The sequence below is a fragment of the Lagenorhynchus albirostris genome, chromosome 17 (genome assembly GCF_949774975.1).
Source record: "Lagenorhynchus albirostris chromosome 17, mLagAlb1.1, whole genome shotgun sequence".
NCBI classification, from domain to species: Eukaryota; Metazoa; Chordata; class Mammalia; order Artiodactyla; family Delphinidae; genus Lagenorhynchus; species Lagenorhynchus albirostris.
Window position 1 is genome coordinate 52,922,147 of NC_083111.1, and position 20,543 is coordinate 52,942,689.

General features: G+C 41.8%; 1 protein-coding gene across 1 annotated transcript in view; it reads right to left on the bottom strand.

The window, feature by feature from the left end:
* RSPO2 (R-spondin 2) overlaps positions 1-18,206 on the bottom strand; it is a 161,816-nt gene extending 143,610 nt beyond the window's left edge. Inside the window, exon 1 of the mRNA XM_060127796.1 lies at positions 17,978-18,206. Within this exon, the coding sequence (XP_059983779.1) occupies positions 17,978-18,071 (94 nt within the window). The 5' untranslated portion in view covers positions 18,072-18,206. The remainder of the gene's footprint in view (positions 1-17,977) is intronic.
* Positions 18,207-20,543: the final 2,337 nt, after the last annotated feature.

Consider the following 20,543-nt stretch of genomic DNA (forward strand, 5'->3'; position numbering starts at 1 on the left):
AGGTCCTGAAACAGGAAAGTTTAGAGTGTTTGAGAAACAGGAAGAGGCCAGTAGGACTGAGATAACAAAAGGAGGGTTGGAGAAATAAAAAGTGCCCAGGTCACACATAGCCTTTCAGGCTGAGTAAGGAGTTTGGGTTGGAAACTCCAACTAAAGCATTTATGTGGCGGAATCAAATGCTCCAGATTTTGTTTTAGAAGCAATTGCTCTGACTGCCCTTTGGAGAATGGATTGCAGGGAGATCAGATGGAAGGATACCAATGTGGTTTGGGAGGGAGCTGGTGATAACCTGGTCTACAAAATGGCAATAGATGCAGAAGAAGAAGGATTTAAAATATACTGGAGAGAGGTATAGAAATCATAGGTATTGATGAGGGAAAAAAGGGATAAAGATTTATGCAACTAAGTGAATATTAATGTTATATGAAGCCAGGGGGGAATGAAAGAGAATGTTTTTTTCTATTTAAATAGTGAGCTTCTTGAGGGTAAGGGAGATACTTCTTTCTATTCTCAACAGGAATAATCCAACAAGATGTTTTTTAAAATATAGTATCAAAGGCTCAAGGCCATATGCACACCATCTCCCACCTACAGAATAAGAATCAGTACCATATTCTGGAGAACAACTGGCAATAAGATCAAAAGCCTCACCTCTCCATCTTGGTGGCTAAGAGCATGGCTGAGTCAAAACGCCTAGACTGAAATTCCAGCTTTACCACTTACTAGCTCTTGGTAGTTCTGTGACTTTGGGCAAATTACTTACCCTCCTGTGCCTCAGGTTATTCCTTTATAAAATGGGAAGAAAAATACAGCCTACCGCACAAGGTCATTTGAGAATTAAATACTATGTAGCACAAAGAACTATGATTGGCACATAGTAAGTGCTCAACAAATGTAATGGTTAAAGTATATTAATTATTATATCTAGTTCTGTGAATGATTCCTAAGGAAAAGAGATGTGGGAAAAGATGTACAGTACAAGGAGATTCATAGCAGCATTATTAATAATACTGAAAACTTAATATTGAGATGTTTATCTGCCCAATGATAAGGAAATGGATTTTAAAATGTCATGGTAAACAATGACTTATGAAGCAGACATATCATTAAAATAGGTATGAATATGTGCTTTATGATGTATTAAGTTTTAAAATCTTATATTTATGTACAAGGGGTGGAAATATCTAGAAGGATAAAAACCAAAATGTTAACAGTGGTTACTGCTGAGTGGGAAGATTATTGGTAGTTTTGTTTTCTTCATCGTTTTGTTCTCTATTTTCCAAATTTTCAACAATAAATAAATGTTGGAATTATATCCATAAAAAATTCTGCAGTTAGTGGTTTTTAAACCAATGGCTTATATGAACACAGTGCAAAGTCTTTACCACTTACTTCCAAGACAAAACACCTAAACATCTCAGCAAGATGAGGGTTTATTACCAAAATACATTTCAAAACTAAGTGAAAAAATGGGACATGAACGACTGGCCCTAATTAGTGGATATAGCTCATTTGTTTTCTCACTTAAAAATGTACAGGTTGGGGCTTCCCTGGTGGCGCAGTGGTTGAGAGTCCGCCTGCCGATGCAGGGGACACGGGTTCGTGCCCCGGTCCGGGAAGATCCCACATGCCGCGGAGCAGCTGGGCCCGTGAGCCATGGCCGCTGAGCCTGCGCGTCCGGAGCCTGTTGCTCCACAACGGGAGAGGCCACAACAGTGAGAGGCCCGCGTACCGCAAAAAAAAAAAAAAAAAAAAAAAAAAAATGTACAGGTTGAAGGAAGGAAACGTCATTCTCAAGAATCATTAGTAGAAGCAGCTAGGTGCCTTGCCAGTTCTCTTTCCCTGACTTGCAAGATAACCAATTTCTTCAGCTCACAATACTTTCTGCTCTTAAAAACACTGCAAAGGGAGGGTGGGAGGGAGGGAGACACAAGAGGGAAGAGATATGGAAACATATGTTTATGTATAACTGATTCACTTTGTTATAAAGCAGAAACTAACACACCATTGTAAAGCAATTATACCCCAATAAAGATGTTAAAAAGAAAACAAAACACTGCAAAGGCACTTTACTTCTAAGAAGAGCACACACCTACCGGGTCGTATTTCTCTAGCAACAGGTTTGTTTTCATGAGCCATGTACTAAACGTGTTTCTATTCGAAACTTCTAGCGTGCTCTTATCTACTTCTCCCAACAGACATTTGTGTGAATTAAACTTTCAACTTCATTAAATAATAAAATTATTAAATGTAGATGCTATAGATATCTTTCAACAGGTGAAACAAATATCAATGGCAACTTAATTAGTAGCAATGAGCTAGGGTTTTAAATGGATAAAGGAAAGATTTCTGTAATTAGCAAGAACTACCTGCAGAATAAGTAGGAGGTTTTTTTTTTTTTTACAACTTTTACTGCCACTTTTGCACTGAAGACATAACCTCTAGACCCTTTCTTCATATGCCTTCAAGTTAAAGACCACACAGCTAAAACCGAGCCATTGACGAGTGTGGGGCACACATTCAAGGCGGCAGGCTGCCATTCAGGTCAAGCTTTGAGGAAACTTTAATCCTTCTCAGGTGACGCTACTTTTATTCTACAACATCCAGTTGATCTCCTCAAATATTTTCCTTCCTCCCCTCTCTAAGCCTTCCAGAGAGTGTTTAAGTAGCACAAAGTACTGTTTTTCTACCCAATGAGTGTCAGATTACACTAGGCTGAAGCTACTGTATGTTCACTCAGTAGCTTCTCTGAAAGCTGTTAACAGAAAACATTATCAAAAGATGTCTAATAGAATTCAGGTTTTCAGAACATTTGCATTTCGTTCCTGTTAGCATAAGCCAAAAAAAGAGTTTTTTAATGTCATGCTACCACTAATGTTTCAGTAAGCAGAAACTGCTGGAAGACTTCACCTCCTCCATCTGACAGCCCATGGCTTGACACAAATCAAAGTTGACCCACTGGCCAGCCAAACATGCATCAACTCATTACTCTGAAAATTACTCTGCAATTAAAGAGGAAGAATTAAGTGTATTGCCTGCTCTCTAAGAACTGCTTCATAGTTAACAAAATATCTATGGTTGAAAAGGAACAGTTTTTTTATTGAAGAATTTCAGCTAATAATTGTGCAAGGAATAAAAATAGAAAAAAACTATTTTATAACCCTAAAGACACTGATGATTCAAACATTATCAGTGGAAGAAACCATTACATGAAAGGTTAATGGGAACCTCAAAATGGAGGAATCAGGCTGTAACCACATGAACCCACTGGTTAACCTTAGCATCACTAAGAAAATGGGATATTGTGTGCTTCCTGATGTGTTGTAACATGAAGTGCACAGCAACACCTGTGAAGCGTTCTAGCCAAAAGAGTTGAACCTGAATGTAATCAAGCCTTCAAGGAGAGCTTCCAGTTTACAAAAACATGGAGGATAGAGGAAGTCAAACGACCCCCACAAGGGAGCAAAAGGAAAAATCCAGAATGTCAGATAGTCTGTAGAAAACTGACCTGATCTTTTCAATAAGTCAGTGGCATGGAAAACTGGGTGGGAAGGAAGTACTGCTCTAGAATCAAAGGAACTTGAGGGACATACCAACCAAGTACAATGAGAGGGTGTTACATCAATGCTGATTCATACGTATCAGCTGTATAAAGATATTGTTGAGGCAACTGATGAAGTTTGATGACATACTGATTATGAGGTGTTACCAAGGAATAAGCAATTTTGTTAGGTATGTTAATGGCACCGTGGTTTGGTAAGAAAATGTCCGTATTTGTAAGAAATAGATAAGGTAAAATGATGTATCATCTGAGATTTGCTTTATAACACATAACAATAAAAACTTAAGAAGAATATAAGGAATAGATGAAACGAGTGTGATGAAATCTCAACATTTGTTCGATCTGGGTGATAGGCAGTCTTATGCTACCCTCTCTGCTTTTGTGTATGTTTGAAATTTATCACATTTAAAATGTGAGAACATTTAAAAGTATGTTCTTACCAGCCCTTTATATATAGCACACAAGTATGAACAGATCCAGCTCCCTGGCAGTGCCAATATTAGATACTACTCAATATCAGAGGGAACTAATTTAAGATACCTCTAACACCAGAAGCAACTGTACAGTAGACCATGTTGATATCTGAGTAATTACTTCACTAACATTACTTCATAAAGGATGCTAACAGCTCTTGGAGTTCTGTAAACTTCAGAAGGAAGCCAGTTAAACAGAATTTTCAGCTTTAGCTGAAGAAGTCAATTTGATTCATGGATTTATTTAAAAATGTAATCAGCACACTCAGGCGATTCTTTGGATTCGTGCAATTTCGTGGAACTTCATGGGCAGGAAGGAATTTGAGAGTCCGATTCCAAAACCTACACACTTCTAAACCATGGCTAAAGCATTCTTCCCCACAGGGCCACTGGGTGCATACTTCCAGGGGTTGTCATTAATATCATGCTTTATGTGCAGTTCACAATCTGAGCGGCTGTGTACAGTGCTCCACTAGTTATTATACTTCTATTGCCATTACTTTTTCTTTTATTACTATTATTTTTATGGTATCATTAATAATAATAATACTTATTACAGAGTTGTGAAAATGAGGATTTAAAGACCTACAGGTCTGCCACAGGTTAGGACATATGGGTTGAATTGTGCCCCCCAAAATATACACCGAAGTCTAATCCTCAGTACCTGTGAATGTGCGTTTATTTTGAAATAGTGTCTTTGTAGCTGAAATGAAGTTAACATGGGGTCACTGGTGTGGTCCTTAATCCAATATAAGCGGTGTTCTTATAAGAAGAGATGAGAGACCATCACAGAGGGATGACAGCCGTGTGAAGGTGAAGACAGAGATTGGAGTTAGGCTGTCACAAAGTAAGGAACAGCTGGGGTCCCCAGAAGCTGGAAGCAGCAAGAAGGTATCCTCCCCTATAGTCTCAGGGGGAGTACAGACCTGCTGACACCTTAATTTTGGACTTCTGGCCTCCAGAACTGTGAGAAAATTAATTTCTATTCTTTTAAGCCATCCAGTTTGTGGTACTTTGCTACAACAGTCCTAGGAAATCAATACAGTATTACGTGTGCTGCAAATGCACTTCTGAAAGTAATGACATCTAGAACAAACCACTGGTGTGGGCTGAGGACCTTCATCTGCCTCATTCTTTAATCTAGGTAAATATTTCTCTTAATGTAGCCAACTTCTTTTTGCAACTATATCACATTGTCACCTCAAAAATCAGTGGTAACCCCTTGCCTCCAACATCCTATTCATCCATAGTTGGGTCCTAGATCTTAAGATCTAAACTCTGCATTTTTTTCTAGCTAGTGGGAAGCAGCTGCATAACACAGGGAGATCATCTCGGTGCTTTGTGACCACCTAGAGGGATGGGATTGGGAGGGTGGGAGGGAGACGCAAGAGGGGGGGATATGGGGATATATGTATATGTATAGCTGATTCACTTTGTTATACAGCAGAAACTAACACACCATTGTAAAGCAATTATACTCCAATACAGATGTTTAAAAAGAAAAAGATTTCATTCACAAATTCATCCTGCCATTCCCAGCCATCGAGATCTTTTTGTAACGTCAACCGACCTTTTAAGTGTCCTCTTCTACTTCATATTATGCACAAGTGTGGATGGCATGCCCATCTGTTTTCAACCTAATCATTAAGAAAATATTGTTCCAAACTAGGCTGAAGAGGGGTCCTTTACTATGCCAGAGGCTTCCTGCAAAGTGCACATCAATCCATTACTCACCACTCTGTCAAATGTAATTCAAGTAAGTAACAGAAGATGATATATGTCCATTTCTCTACCTGTTCCAAAAGAATTTTTAACCCTATTATGCTTTCATAAGTGCAAAGTATTATTATTAATGAATTTTTGTCCAATGCTCCTTTATCTTCCAGTCTAGTAACCCCACTAAAGAAAGCAAAGTATTTGTATGGCATAACCCATGCTGGTTATAGTTGCATTGAAATCTGACCTTCTTATAACGAAACATTCTCGAAATTGACATCCTGGTCCTGTAAGACTTGAGAGATACATCTTTTCTGTTTTAGGAATTCAGATTAGACTTCAATATGTATAATACTATTTATTACTGAAGTTTAGAATGATGACAGAGGCATGTGATGAAGAATCTAAAGAAGTGATTTTGTTTAGTGTTCTCTATTTAGGAAGGACATTATTTGGGTCTTATAATTTGAGTTGAATAATTGTCAACAAGAATTTCTATTTAAATATTAGATGCCAGATACATTGCAGATGTGCTCATCATGGCTCTTATGGTGTGAGTGGCCCTTCAAGGTTTCTCTACACTCAATACAGCCACTGGCTTTACAACACTCTTCAGAGATACCCTCTGCTGCTGGAAAAGGGCAGTTTCCAATGACTCGGGGCATCAAGAAAGGGTCTTTTACATGAGTGGATAGTTTCTTAAATATAAGCCATAATCTTCCTCCCTATGAGCCTCCTTCATTTTGCCTTAATCCCAAGGGAAGAACGAATTACACCCTTTTTCCATGTGACAGGCCTCAAGTTTTGGAAAGGAGTGATCCTGCTTTCTTCCTCTCTCTAGGTCCAGACTCTCCCATTTCTTCAAAACTCTCTCCCAGAATTCAACAAAAAAGATGACTACCTGAAGCTTGCCAAAGCCTTTAGAACAGTTATTACTCATTTTGAGTCGCTTTCAAGTCAAAATCATGTTGAGATCACCCACAGCAGCTTCAAAGAACTAATTATTTTTACTTCTACACGAGAGAACAATTAAAGTGCACAAAATTCATAACTTTGGACCATCAATTTTCAAGAGACAATTGCCAACCTCTAGATCAATTTTCAGGATAGTATTATTCAAAGGGAGAGGGACAAAGAAATCTTTCATAATTGACAGATTCAGTCAAGAATCACATCAGCCAGGACGTGACTTATTGACCCCCAGGAGTGGTGTGAACGGCTTTCTGAGGCTCCACAACAAACTAACCTCAACCCACTAATCACACCTCTGGGAACCACTGCTGTCCACTATCAAACAACATTTGGTTTTTCAAATTAGTCTCCTATCCCTAACAAAGTTTCTCTATAATACTAAGTTGATGGAAGGATAGTAACCACGAGGTATATTTCACCAGTAGAAGGAACGCTTTGGGTAAGACAGCCCTGATTTCTCCCTAAGCATCAGACAGATACCCAGATCCTTGTGTCAACAGAAAAGTTTAATGTTTGCTCTTTCTATTCACTCCACCTACAGCTATTCTCTGTCATGTCTTCATATTGACTTAGAGCTCAGAACTAATACCCAGGAGTCCCTCAAAATATCCTGTAAACCTGACCCTTAAACACACATACATACACACACTTCCAAAGAAGTGCTCCTCTAAAACATCATCAAGAAGTGAGTGTCAAAAATTAGAATTTTAACAAGATATTCTTCCACCTACAAGAACTACCCAGAGGACAAGTCACAGACTAGGACTGCTTTAATTTATATTTAAGGATGGTGACCTGGGAGCCCCAGGTACAATTCTTCCCATGCCACTGGGATCATTCAGTGCAGAATCCTCAAAGACCAGCTATAGCAGTGGAACACCTGAGAATAATGAATACCACAGTCACTCTAAAGGGCTATGGGGTGTGGGGGGGTGGCAGAGGGGAAGGGTGTGATGGGCACAGGACACATCACTTGATCATGGGAATATTAACCCAGCTATGACTCAACTTGAAACCTGGTCTACTATCAATACATAGATACACAGGAAGGTTAATGAAGATATAGCACAACTATCTTCAACATTAAAAGCCAGACTTTTTTTTGGGGGGGGGAAGCGCTGCTCAGCTCGCATGATCTTAGTTTCCCCACCCCGACCAGGGATTGAACCCCGGGCCCACACAGTGAAAGCGCCAAGCCCTAACCAAGGGACTGCCAGGGAGTTCCCAAAAGCCAAGAAAGAGGCATTAGAACACAGAATGTAAGGTGATCAACAATGAAGGGCCAGAGAATTTTTAAATCCTATGTCAGACATTATTACGCGAAGGGGAAAGAGAACCTAAAAAAAATTAAACTTGAGATTTTTCAAGATAAGATCAGACAATTTTTATCATTCTCAAAGGGTTGCAATGTGAGAGATCCATTGAATGAAATGGGTCTCTACATAAAGATTAAAGAATTTGGCAAACAATTGGGAAGTACTAACTTGGAGTCATTTGGTCAACTCCGAATTTTACCAATTGCTTAAATTTTTAGGCATGCACTTTACAGAAAACATTCTTTAAAAAAAAGAAAAAAAATAATTAATTAATTTAAATAAATTTAATTTAATTGAAAAAAAAGAAAAACGAATGTTTTCCAAAGTGGCTATAGAAGCTGGAATCCACCTCCCGGTGAACACGATCTCTAGCTTTCGTATCTGCCTCACAGATACTAAAACTGTGAGTTTGGTTAAGTCTGCCTTTTGGCGAGAAGGTCTTGTCAAAAGGAGACTAGGGACCAAAACCAGAAATTCTCAGTAAAACTGAAAGCTCTCTTTACTTTTTCCTTTTCCCTGTCTCTCCATGAGGAGGTCAAATTGTTCACAGCCTCAATCTTACTGGAAAGAGTAGAACAGGTTTCCCACCTGAACCTACCGGGCAGGGCAGGGCAAGGCAAGCACAAAAACCTACAACATTTCAGAGAACAAAGCACGAGGAAAAGAATGCAAAGTGCGCCCTCTATCGCTCTGTGTGTTTTAACTGCTAAGTGGCTGGTTGGATTGCTGAATCCAGTGGTAGGTGAGAGAGGAAGGCCATCACGGTAGAAAAATTCTAAGTGTGCTGACCCAGCAGCAAGGATCTTGTAGAAGCCTACGTGGCCAGAATTGAAGAGTGCTAAGCCTGGTTCTGACCAGTCTGTGAACTGGCAGTGTGAAACATACAAATCCTATCAATGCCAGCACTGCACATCATCAGCTGGAAAATTGCAACACTGATTTCTAAAACTTTATATTACTGTTTTATTAATGAGATAAAAATCAGACTATATGAGAAGCTTTAACAGAACCCCTTATTCTGTGTTTATTTTGTACTTTTATAAACTTTTTAGGGAAATAGAATGTAACAACTATTGCCTTTGAGAAAGGTATTATTAGCCAAGTAATTATTTACTGAAATAAGTCTTGAGATAGTGTTTCCAATGTGTCCTCACATTGTGGATTATACACACAGCAAATGGCTGGAAACCCACATATGGAAAATACACACTTGTTTCCTAAAAGTTTATGTCAATTTGAAGCAGCCAGTTGGCATCGTGCTCCTTAACAAGGTCTACCTCCTATTTCTTTAACCAATGCTTCTTAACCTGTTGAAGGAAAGATGAACCATGGCCACTTTAAGACCTCAGTGAAAGCTCTAGATCCTCTCTTTACACGCTAAAAAGAAACAGAAAACGTTTTGCATCTAATTTCAGGAGTCTCACAGAAACCCTGGCCCCATCTCTGGACCCCAAGTTAAGAAGCCTTGCTCAAAAGAAACGTGCAGAACCAGCTGTTTTATAAGTGCTCTTAATATCCTTCAGCAGGTGATGAAAATCAAATGGTTTTAAGTAAATTGTAAAGGTTTTCCCCAAATGACAAGATAAGGTGGAGAGCTACCTACAATTAGTTTCTCTACATTTTAAGAGTAAAAATAATAGTATTTACTAGCTTTTCTCTAACCTTGATTGGCTATGCTGATCATATGATGGTGTTATGATACATAACACTTATGTGATACATAACACATAAGTGTATGTACAAAATTCATATATACACACCTACAAACAAACATATTGATACACAAGCACACACCCACAGACACACAGATATTTGTTCTGGCTATGGGAGTACCAGAAATAAAAGAAGTTCCTATAATTCATATGCAAGAACACTGATAAAAAATTTAGCAACACAAGTATGCAAGTTTTTACCAGATCACACTTATGCTCTTACACCGCAGTCACTCCACCCACTCAGCCTTCGGTTCCTTAATACCAGTTACTTTAGTGGCATAATTATGAGTTGTAGGAAGTTCTGAGGCTCAGTAAAACTCTGGGTCCAAAGAACTTTTGAATGGGCTCAAAGGTGATTTCTTCTTTTAAAACGAACACTGATGTTCAGAGTGTACTGTGTACAGGAAAAGCCAGTGAATTCGGGAGGGTTGGATTCTAGTTCTAAGCTTTCTTCCACTTAAAAATTAGTTTTTTAAATTATACATTTCAGTAAGCAGCTCATCTTCTTTATTAGTTAAACCAGTCTCACCTCCTTCAAAGGGTAGCAAAATGTCAGTGCTCTCCTGGAAGGCACTGTACAAAAAACTATGTAGTCTGCTCACACCTACAGAAGAACTTGTTCTAAAATACACACATACACACACACACACACACACCTGTGTCTCTCACAGGTATGTCTACACTGCTATATTTATTATTCTAAAGTCATAAATATAAGATTGAATGTTTGCCTGCACTAATTTATTTATGTTATTAATATGACTGCCTTTTAAGAAGATAAATGCTACTTTCTTTCTTCTCTAAATAATTATTCATACAGACAAAGTGTTTGGGGATGAAAATCCTTTATTGGCCCTTCGTTTAGAAGTATTTTTTAGATATGGGTGACTCCCACAGAGTTTCCCCCCTCCCCTCTCCAAACTCACCCACCATTTGTGATACTCTATCATTCAAATAATAAACAGGTATATGAATACACACGCAAGCACTAGTGTACTCTGAAATTCTGAAGATTATCAGAGACTTCAGAATAAGGCTAGACTGGGATGCTTTTATACATCAGTGTTGCTCATCTTTAAACTCTAAAAAAGAATAGTAAATAATCAAATTATACCTATTATCCTAATTATTCATTCAACTATGCCCAAAGAACTTCGAATTGAAAAGAAGAACATTTCTCATTAAGTCATTAGCATTATTTTAAGGGCAAACAACAAAATCTCATCATCACTGACTTTTTGTTCAGCCACAGCTTGTGGAGGAAGCACTCTAGTTGGCCTGGTTTGGGGAGTATTAAGATGAATATGCCAAAGTTCTGCCCTAGAGGAGCTTAAAATATAGTAAAGATGACACATGTGGTAAAGTAGCCAAAATAAAGGGGGAAATGAGAGTCCTTTAGGAGTAGCATGAAAAGCTAAGAAAGCTTTTAGGGAAAATTCCAGGAAGGCTTCACAGAAACGGTGACCTTTTATTTAGCTGGGCACCACCACAGGCTCGACAACCCAAAAACATGAAAACATAACGGTATGCTTGGAAATGAACTCATATGGTGTAGCTTAAGCATACAGTGCTTTCGTGGTGGTGGAAGGTTGGAAACAGGCTGTGGTCAGATGGTAGAGTACCCTTGAATGTAAAGTGAAAGAAGCTGGAATTTATTCTGCAGTCAATATGGAGACCTGGGAGGTTTGAGGTTTATTAGCAAAGAAGTAACATGATCAGATCTGTGGATCACATTGAGAAAAATTCAACGTGGCAGCATTGTAAAGGATGGAGTGAGGAAGAAGTGGATGATGGGAAATGAGTCAGTGAGGACCTGAGCTAGGAAATACCTCTGGGAATGGAGAGTATGGGGTAGACGTAAACAACATTTCTGATACCCGCTAAGACTGAACAAACCAAAAAAAGAGACAATAGGAAAGTCAAAGACTACAGCTAGGCTTCCAGCCTTGACACACAGAAACCCCTGAACAGAAAAAAGGAACACAGGTACAGGAACACATTTGGGAGAGGAAGAGTAATTCCACATATAGAAGAGGAATTGAGTTGTCAAGACTGAATGTGCATGGAATGGAATACCTAACCATGTATGAGGGTGCATGAAATATTTATCCATATGGCAGTAGTTGGGAAATCAGAGTAACATAATCTGGAGTTCAAGAAAAAGGGGGGATAAAATTGAAGGACTTTACATGGAAAAGGCAGTTGAGGATAAAGGGATGGATAAAATTCCCCAAGGGAAAGAATAAAGGTAAAGAAATAGGAGCCGACACCTACTCCGAATGAGGGGACCAAAGAAGAAAAATGTGCAGAATATGGGAGGTGAAACTAGAGTGCAGTGTCACTAACCAAAGCAAGAGACTTTCTTTGGAAAGGAGTGATAATCTCAGAGACGGGAGGGCTGTAACGTTGGCAGGGTTGGCACTGAGGTGAGTAGTGAGAATGCATGACCATTAAGAAAACCCTTTTGATGAAATGGTGGAGGTAGAAGCCAGATTGTGACAGACTGACAAGTGAGTGAATGAAAGCAGATTATTAGGCAAGACAAGAGAAGGGTTGAAGTCAAGAAAAAGATTGGAAAGTAAGGTGAGAAAGAAGGAAATTAGGAATTTTAGGATGGCGGGATAGCAGCAGGCTTGAAAAGAGGGTGACTGGTTACAGAAAGGTCCTAGAGGAGAGAAGGATACGTGGGGGGTGGGTCTTGGAAAGAATAAAAACACCGTATCCTTACCCATTCCCTCCTCTAGTCCTCAGCCCCCCCACCTACCCCTGTCCTGCTCTGTTGTCCCGAGAAAAAGATGAAAAATGGGAAAGACGAGTAAAAATACTTTTTAGTTACAAAAACCCAATTCTCCATAGTTACACCATGCCCCACCCCACATACCTACATATACACGTACGTATATGCACGTAAGTAGATATGCCTTCCCTATCATATATAATCGTATACTACTTATGTACTGTATTCATTAGTGCCTTCCATATTTATTCCAGCTAAAATTGTGAAAATGTATAAATATGACATGCAACACTGTATCTAATGGTCAATCCTTGATTGTGGCAGATAATGGGGAAAAAAAACAGTGACCATCACAACATTTTGGAAAAAGAACATTTTAAACTTTATTTTTATCCCAGAGCTTACCACCTCCTTTTAGCAGGGTGGTTCTCAAGTACTCTGTCACATGATTTGTCTGTCATCTATTTCCTGAACTTGGGAGGGGTAAGAGTGCTTATTTCCAGAAAAAAAAAAAAAAAAGGTTCAAAAGGCAGTCAGTTGGAAGAAAAGAAGTAAAAAGCCTGGATAATCTATAAACTGTCCAGTTAGTCTCTGAATAAATCAAGACGTAGTTTTGCATTAAGAAATTAGAAGCGTCGGGGCTTCCCTGATGGCCCAGTGGTTAAAAATCCTCCTGCCAATGCAGGAGACATGGGTTCGATCCCTGTCCGGGAAGATCCCACATGCCACGGAGCAACTAAGCCCGTGTGCCACAACTATTGAAGCCGCGCGCCTAGACCCCGTGCTCTGCAACAAAAGAAACCACAGCAATGAGAAGCCGCGTACCACAACCAAGAGTAGCCCCCGCTCGCAGCAAATAGAAAAAGCCGGCGCACAGCAACAGAAGACCCAACGCAGCCAATAAATAAATAAATAAATAAAATCTATTTAAAAAAAAAAAAGAAATTAGAAGTGTCGTCTCCAACTTGTGATTTCTGTAAACATTGGATTTGACCCAAGCTAGTTTTATAAACAGATAACGAAAGCCAGGATAAGTGGAGGCCTGAGGAAATGTCACCTATTCTGAATCACTTCCAAATTTCAAGAGAGGAATAAGACGTTGGTTGGGGAAATGGCAACTTTCTAACCTCTGCGCACTGGTAAGGTACTGGCCAGAAAAACTCAGAATTATGCTGGAAGAAAAGCCCATTAACAAGAGAACAAAAGAAAAGAAAGAACATATTTATGCTGCAAAGTTAAAACATCACATGAGCTTTTCTGAAACACTCTAAACTTAAAAAAGCAGGCCTACAAATGTATTCCGAAGCTTTTAAGCGTAGGTTAATATGTTCCATGTGCCATTTTGTATTTTGAAAGAATACTGTGAGAAATAAGCTATCATTAAAAGTACTTGTAAAACTTGTAAATATCTCCACATCTACTCATTTGATTTTTTAAAACACTAATTAATTCAGCCTTATAAGGTTTAAGAGGAAATGTAGTGTTTTGTTTTGTTTTGTTTAAACAACCGAAGTTGCCAGTAACATACCACACTATTTGTGATAAACACTTCAGATTCATGGAAGAAGCCAAATCTAATTGTAGGAAAATGAGCGGTTATGGAGAGAGAAGCTGAGGCTTCAGGAGGGAAAAGGCTATGGCGGGAAACACTTGTCGTACCACGCCCCCTACCATCAGACCACCAGAAACACAATTACATGTCTGGGAGCCTTGCTGCTTTTAAAGAATTTCATCAAGAAGTTTTCAAAAATCCCTGGTAAATCTGTGACTGGGCATATCAATAGAATGAAGGAGATATAAAATGAAATCACTACATACTAAGCTCAAGAAATCCCAGAAGACCATAATAAAGTTATGATTTGTCTATCTACCTTTCAGTAATGCGGCCTGAAATGTGGCTTACAACCGTCCCAAAAAATAAGACAAATCGGATAACCCAGTTTACCATACAAATAAACCATAAGAGGTCCCAAGACAGATACAGGCCACAGGGGTTAACAGTAGCTAATAACGACTATGTTTTTGAAGGGGACTGGAGGGTGAGGGGCCAATGAGTTACCACATAGACACCACATGAGTTGTCAATCAGCGTTTCAAAACGTTGGCATGTGTCTCCCATCTACAAGATATTCATTCTCACTATTGTGTTTGTGCCTTACTTTCAAATGTATTGCTGCCAGGCCCCAGTAGTGATTATCAAATGCACTTTTACTGTATGATTTTGTTTTCTAAATAAGCAGACAAAAAGACTAGTAGATGGCTAGTGTTGTTTATGATAGTCTCTCCCATACACAGTTTTATCTGACATTCTAGTCTCTAATCCTCTGGCCATATTTTGAAATAAAGCATAAAGTTAAAGGATATATTTGCTCTCTATTCCAGACTGGATGCAATTGATTTTAACTGACTAAATTATCTGATCTCTGCCAAGAATTTTATTTCATTAAGAAAATGATATTATAGAGCATCTGAGATCATAGAGCAGACTAAACATAATGCCAAAGGAGTTCTGAGAATGCTCCACAGTGAAGGTTTGATTATTTGCAGATGGAATATGAAAAAAAGAAAAAGAATCAGATCCCGGGCATTAGCCTAACCAATCCTGGTATCACTGCTGCCGACATCACAGCACAAAGCCAAGAAAATAACTGATCTTCTAAGCCACAACACCTTTTTTTAATGTACTAATCACTTTTCTTCCTAGAAAGTAATACTTAACTGCCACTACCCAAAACAAAGGGAAAGGGGGAAATGTTGGTACCACAATAGGCTCTAGCATGTCAACTGTCACTGCTGACATGATTTGGCTAGTAGTCAAGCATTCGCCAAGGAACTAATTTAAATCAATCTCCTTTGGGAAGGCCAATTGTTTGGTATGCGCAACAATTGGTGTAGGATCAATCAGTGGACATGAGATCAATTAAAACCAGCTTAAGCCTGTGAAGAGGGACAATTCACACAACCTGAGTTAGATCTCTATTCATTTCAATACTCTCACAATGCAATCCTTAAGCTTCCTTGCAAAGCAGAAAAGCTACTATCACCCTACACTGTCTAGCCAGCACTTTAAGTAGTTCCACTTTTAATTAAAAACACAGTACGCCCTTTGTTGGTACAGATAGTGTGGTCACTTTTAAGGGTTGCAGTTATTTTAGCCAGAAGCTTGAGATTTGGGAAGGGACATCTGTTAAGGAAAACACACACATTTTGATAGAATTTTTTCTTTACAACCTTACCAGTTTACATGTACTTGAAAGCATTTGAATTTTATTAAATTGAAAGGTTTGTCTGGCAAAAGTTACTACTGCACACTTTAGAACTGGGTTTCTAAATGTCAGCACTTGGGGATGTGGTGGTAACTGCCATGAGATTTTGCTAAAGCACCTTTGAAACAAATAGGTTTTGCAGCAGATATAGGAGGAGGTATAGGCAGGACTTTGGAGATGGCACTGGAAAGGAAAGCATGCAGTATCGCTTCTGGCCGCAGGAGTGCTGTAATGTCATGTTCCACCAAAGAGCATCTCTGCATTAAGTTCTACTAAAGCAACATGCTTGATTCTTCCCAATTCAACCACAATGGGGCAGGCAATGTGGATCAGAAAGACATCGCTGAATTAGCAAGTCATCTAATAAACAAGAATTTGGCAAAGGATTTTAGATATTTTGTATTCTGAACATTTTAAAGCACTTTAGTCTTTTCCACCAAATAGGCTGCAGTGTCTACTTGGGGGCAGGGGTGAGGGGTGTAGGGAAGCCTCTCCCTACACTTTGACCACTTAGACCAGGGTAATCAAAAATTGCCAACTCTACCAAGTGATACCTGGAAAGAAAATACCGGAGTGGAGAAAGGAGGCAGAGGGGAGGTGAAGGAGATGGAAAGGGACTTTGGCAAGACTGGTATCAGTATCAAACTTTCATGGCCTCTGGGAAGGAATTCCTCCCTAGTACATTTATTCAGAAAAACTTCTGAAAATAAGCATTTTCCAAATGTCAGAAATGAAAGACAAGGAGAGTAAGAGAAATGAGGGCGAGAGAAAGGGGTATCCTTCTCATAAACCACAGCTCCATAGTGTCAATTGGAGAGCAGAGGCGGCGGAAATCGCACACCACCAAGTTATCCTGAGTTCTGCCCTCTGGCCGGCCAACCTTCAGCCCTGCGGGTAGGTGAGAACAGCTTAACGACGTCCCAAAAAGCTTTGAAAAATTAGGGCGCAGAAACCTCTCTCCAAAATCTGGATGCAGGACTGGAGATTCCATGAAACGAGTTGTAAATAAACCGCATCACAAGTCGAGCGAGACGTTCATATCCCAGAAAAATCAAAATCTGTTAACCTCAAGACAAATTCTAACTGCGCAAAAGTCCAAACTGCACGACCAAGACGGATAAACTCTAAGGGGCTGCTGTGCACCTTCCGTGAGGCGGTATTGCAAGGTGGGGCTGTGCGTGCTGGGAGCGGGGGTGTTGAGGTTTGCGTTTAAATCCTTCAGGGGACTTAACAGTGTTTAGCAGCCCTCCCCCTAAAACGCAGTTGGACTGGCTGCAGCCGCAGCAGAACTCGGAGACAGAAATACAGGCGCACTAAATCATCAGGAAATCTAGCTTTCTGAAACCTTTCTGAAGGCTTCCACTCGCCTCCCCGCAGTGCACACAGGTGATGGAGAGGAAGGAGGTCAAAAAGCCGCCAAGTGAGTTTCACTGAGCGCCGGCACTTCTCTCAGAAGTAGCTGCTTTTGAGGGGAGTAAAGAGAGAGGGCAAAGTCGGGCCTGTCTCCAAAACATCACCCTGCAAGCAAGCGTTCCCCCCAAAAAACCTGCGCACGAGTTGCCGCTCAATACGCTAAGTTCAGTACGTCATCCCACCTAGTCTTAGAGTCCAGAAAAAGAAATCAATGTTGCTCTTTTCCTAGAAATGCAGGTCCTCCACATCGACTTGGTAACCCTCCCCAGCTCTCGATCCCACACGCGCGCGCAGACACAGACATACACACACACCCCAACACACACACACGCACACGCCGAGTAGTAGGCCGTGTCCAAAGCTATCTGGGGTCAGGACTTGGGACGCACGTGGGTGGTGAATGTAGAGAAAGATGAGCTGCAAGGAAGATGGTTGAGAGGGCTAAAAAGAGAAAAAGACAAAAGGAACAAGAAAAAAGGATGCCAGGCTTAAAAAAAGAGAGAGACCGAAAGAGAGAAGAGTTCAGAAGTAGAAGCTCGGCAGTCAACGTGGGTACGGACCGCACCGCTCAGCCCTGAACTCCCTCAGGACGCCCGGCTCGCCGCGCGTCTCGCTCCGGCTCGCCGCGCCTTCTGAGCACGGAAAAGACAGCGTTCGGCAGAGCTCTGGAGGCCGGAAAGCGGGGAGCGGTGGCGCGCAATGGCGGGGGGTGGAGGGCACGGTCCTGCCCACCTGAGCCCCTGAGCGAGCGCCGCCACCCGCGCCCCCGACCCCGACCCCACGCGCCTCCGGCAGGGTAGAACCCACCTCTCTTACTGCGTCTCCATCGATTGCCTTGGCAGTGGCTGTAATCCATACAATTCAGGATGATGAGGGCAAAGGAGAAGAGACGAAACTGCATCTGGGCGGTCGGGCGGGGGAGAGACGCCTCTCAAAGTCGGGGAACTGGAGGGCTCATCCGAGGAGCCGGCGCCGTCCGCGCTGTTGAGGAAGACGCCGAGGGGGAGTCGCCACTAGCCCAGGGGCCTGCACTGGTCAGTTCGGCGCAACCAGCATCTTTCCGCCTTGAACCTGAGAGACGAGGAGGAGAAGCCGGGTGGAGAGAGGCCCAGGGAGGCAGCTGCCTCTTCACGCGTCCCAATTTAAGAAGGGGAGGGAGGGGGGAAGCGAACTCACTGCCTGGCAGGAGCTGCGGAGCAGCTTAACCCCAAGCGCACAGCTGCCTGCAACTTGGAGAGGAAGGTGATTACAATCAGTGAATTAGCAACCTCTGCAGACCTATAGGCTCCGACCCGGGGGAAAGGACTTTGCGCGGGCGCTCCGGAAAAGAAAAGAGCTCCACAGTTCCCGAGGGTGCAGGGTTAAAGGCGCACTCTTCGGTCCTTTGGTCCCACAGTGGGGTACCCAAGCGCCGTGGTTGCGGTGGCCAGGCGCGGGCCGCCTACCGTGAGCACTTACGTCTCAGGCTGTGCGGCGTGCCTAGGCGCGGAGCTCCATCCAGGGCTCGGAAAGCGAGACGCCTCGCTAGCACGTGGGATGGGGAAAAGTTTGCCGAGACCCGCCGGGAGCGCGTAGCAGCTCTGGGATCCCGGCGGCTGCCTTGGGTTCGAAGTGCCCGGAGGGTCCTCTGGACTGACCGCGCCTAGCAGGAGCGCGGCGGGGCGGGCGGGTCCGCAGCCTCTGGGATGCTGCGTCCCCGCCGGTGTGTGCGATCCTACGGCAAGGGTTACGCCCGCTCTCACTCTCTGGGTCCCTGTCCACTTGAGCGGTTTCCAGAGCTCTCTCCACAGCCACTTCACAGCTAAGGTTTCTCCGTTTCCAAGCTGTGGGAGACAGAACGCTCCCGGGAGGCCGAAGGGATGGCGAGCTCACTTTCCGATGGAGATGCAGTCGGGCCGAGGCTCGGGATGCTTCTATAAGTAGGTGGTGCTGTGGTCCAAGGCAACTAAGTCAGGGCTGCCTCGGAGTTCCTGGGTCCTAAAGCCAGAACCTCTCCGGTTTCCCTGAGGTCCTAAAGAGCGCTGACAGCCTCCAGCGGGCCTAACCCCAGGCGAATGCCCTCCTGGCTTTCCTGGAGTGGGTGGCTAAACTGAAGAGTAGCTGAGGTAGAGGTGCCCCCTGACTGTGCTGGCCTGACGGCCCAGCTGTCTTCACCCACAAGGCGTCTTCTCCGCTGCTCCGGGGTCGACTCCAACCTCAGCGCCGACCTTCCAGCAGGAAGATCTGACTGACTGATGGCTTCTCCTAAACCTTCCTTTCCGAGCTCCCGGCCGGGACGGCTGCTTCCAAAGTGGCGTTTAAACTTGAGCCGCACCCCGAAAGATGCCACACCTCTGCCACTCTTAAGTTTTACGTCTTGGCTTTGTTTTACAGGAAGATGTTAGCAAGGCTGAAACTAAAACGCGTCTTCGGTTTAGGGAGTAAAAAGAGTATTCCAATACTTTGCTTATCCTTAGAGGTTGTACTTCTTGACTTTGTGCCTCCTGCAGAAAAACTTACAAAAAACTTTGATCCCTTTCTTGGCGTACGCTAGAAACTGGGGCCTTGGTTCTTCTAAGAAAAGTTCACTTTCTACTGAAGTATTTCTCATTCATAATCTTCCTCCCTCCCCCACCCTCAAAAGTCTCCTGAATTGAACTTTTAGGTGCCTTGAGTTTGGGGAATACTCTGTTTAACAAAGTGTTACACTAAACACACTTACGCTATCTGATTTCATTCTGGTGAAATCTTCTGTCCTGAATTCATTACTGTAGGAATGAATGTATTTACCCCCTAGGCAAAAGATAAGAATTTATACTGCTAACCATGGCAGGAGGAATGTTTGCAAATATGACCTCAGGTACCATATTATTATGCTAGCTTTTTGTATCATTTAAATTTCTTTCTCTATGCCTTCAGTTTCAGAAGATGTTCAGAAGTTTGGAGACTTGAGACAATCATATAGAAACAACAAGAATATTAAAATAGTCACGTTTATTAACTGTTCCATTAATGCCTATCCATAATTATTTTAATGGAATCACTATTACATAGCAGTATTTATGTGCTAAGAATTTTAGTGTTATTCACTTTATGTATGTCTGAGAACACCCAAGTCAATCTGAGTTGAAGTCCCTGGTCCCATTTCCCACATAAGAAAATTCAGCCCCTGAGATTGGCCCATAGAGCACAAGTAGAGTTGACAAAGCACATAACAGCAACAGTGGATCTGTTTCTTAGCTTTCAGAGTCTTTGATTTTTGTCACAGAATTTGGAAGTGATAGGAAACATTTCAGTTTAGGGAGTGGCCCAGCATTTGACATGATATTCCAGTGAATATCCCCCAATCATCAGAAATACCATTTCTCCCATACACTCACACATGTGCCCACCA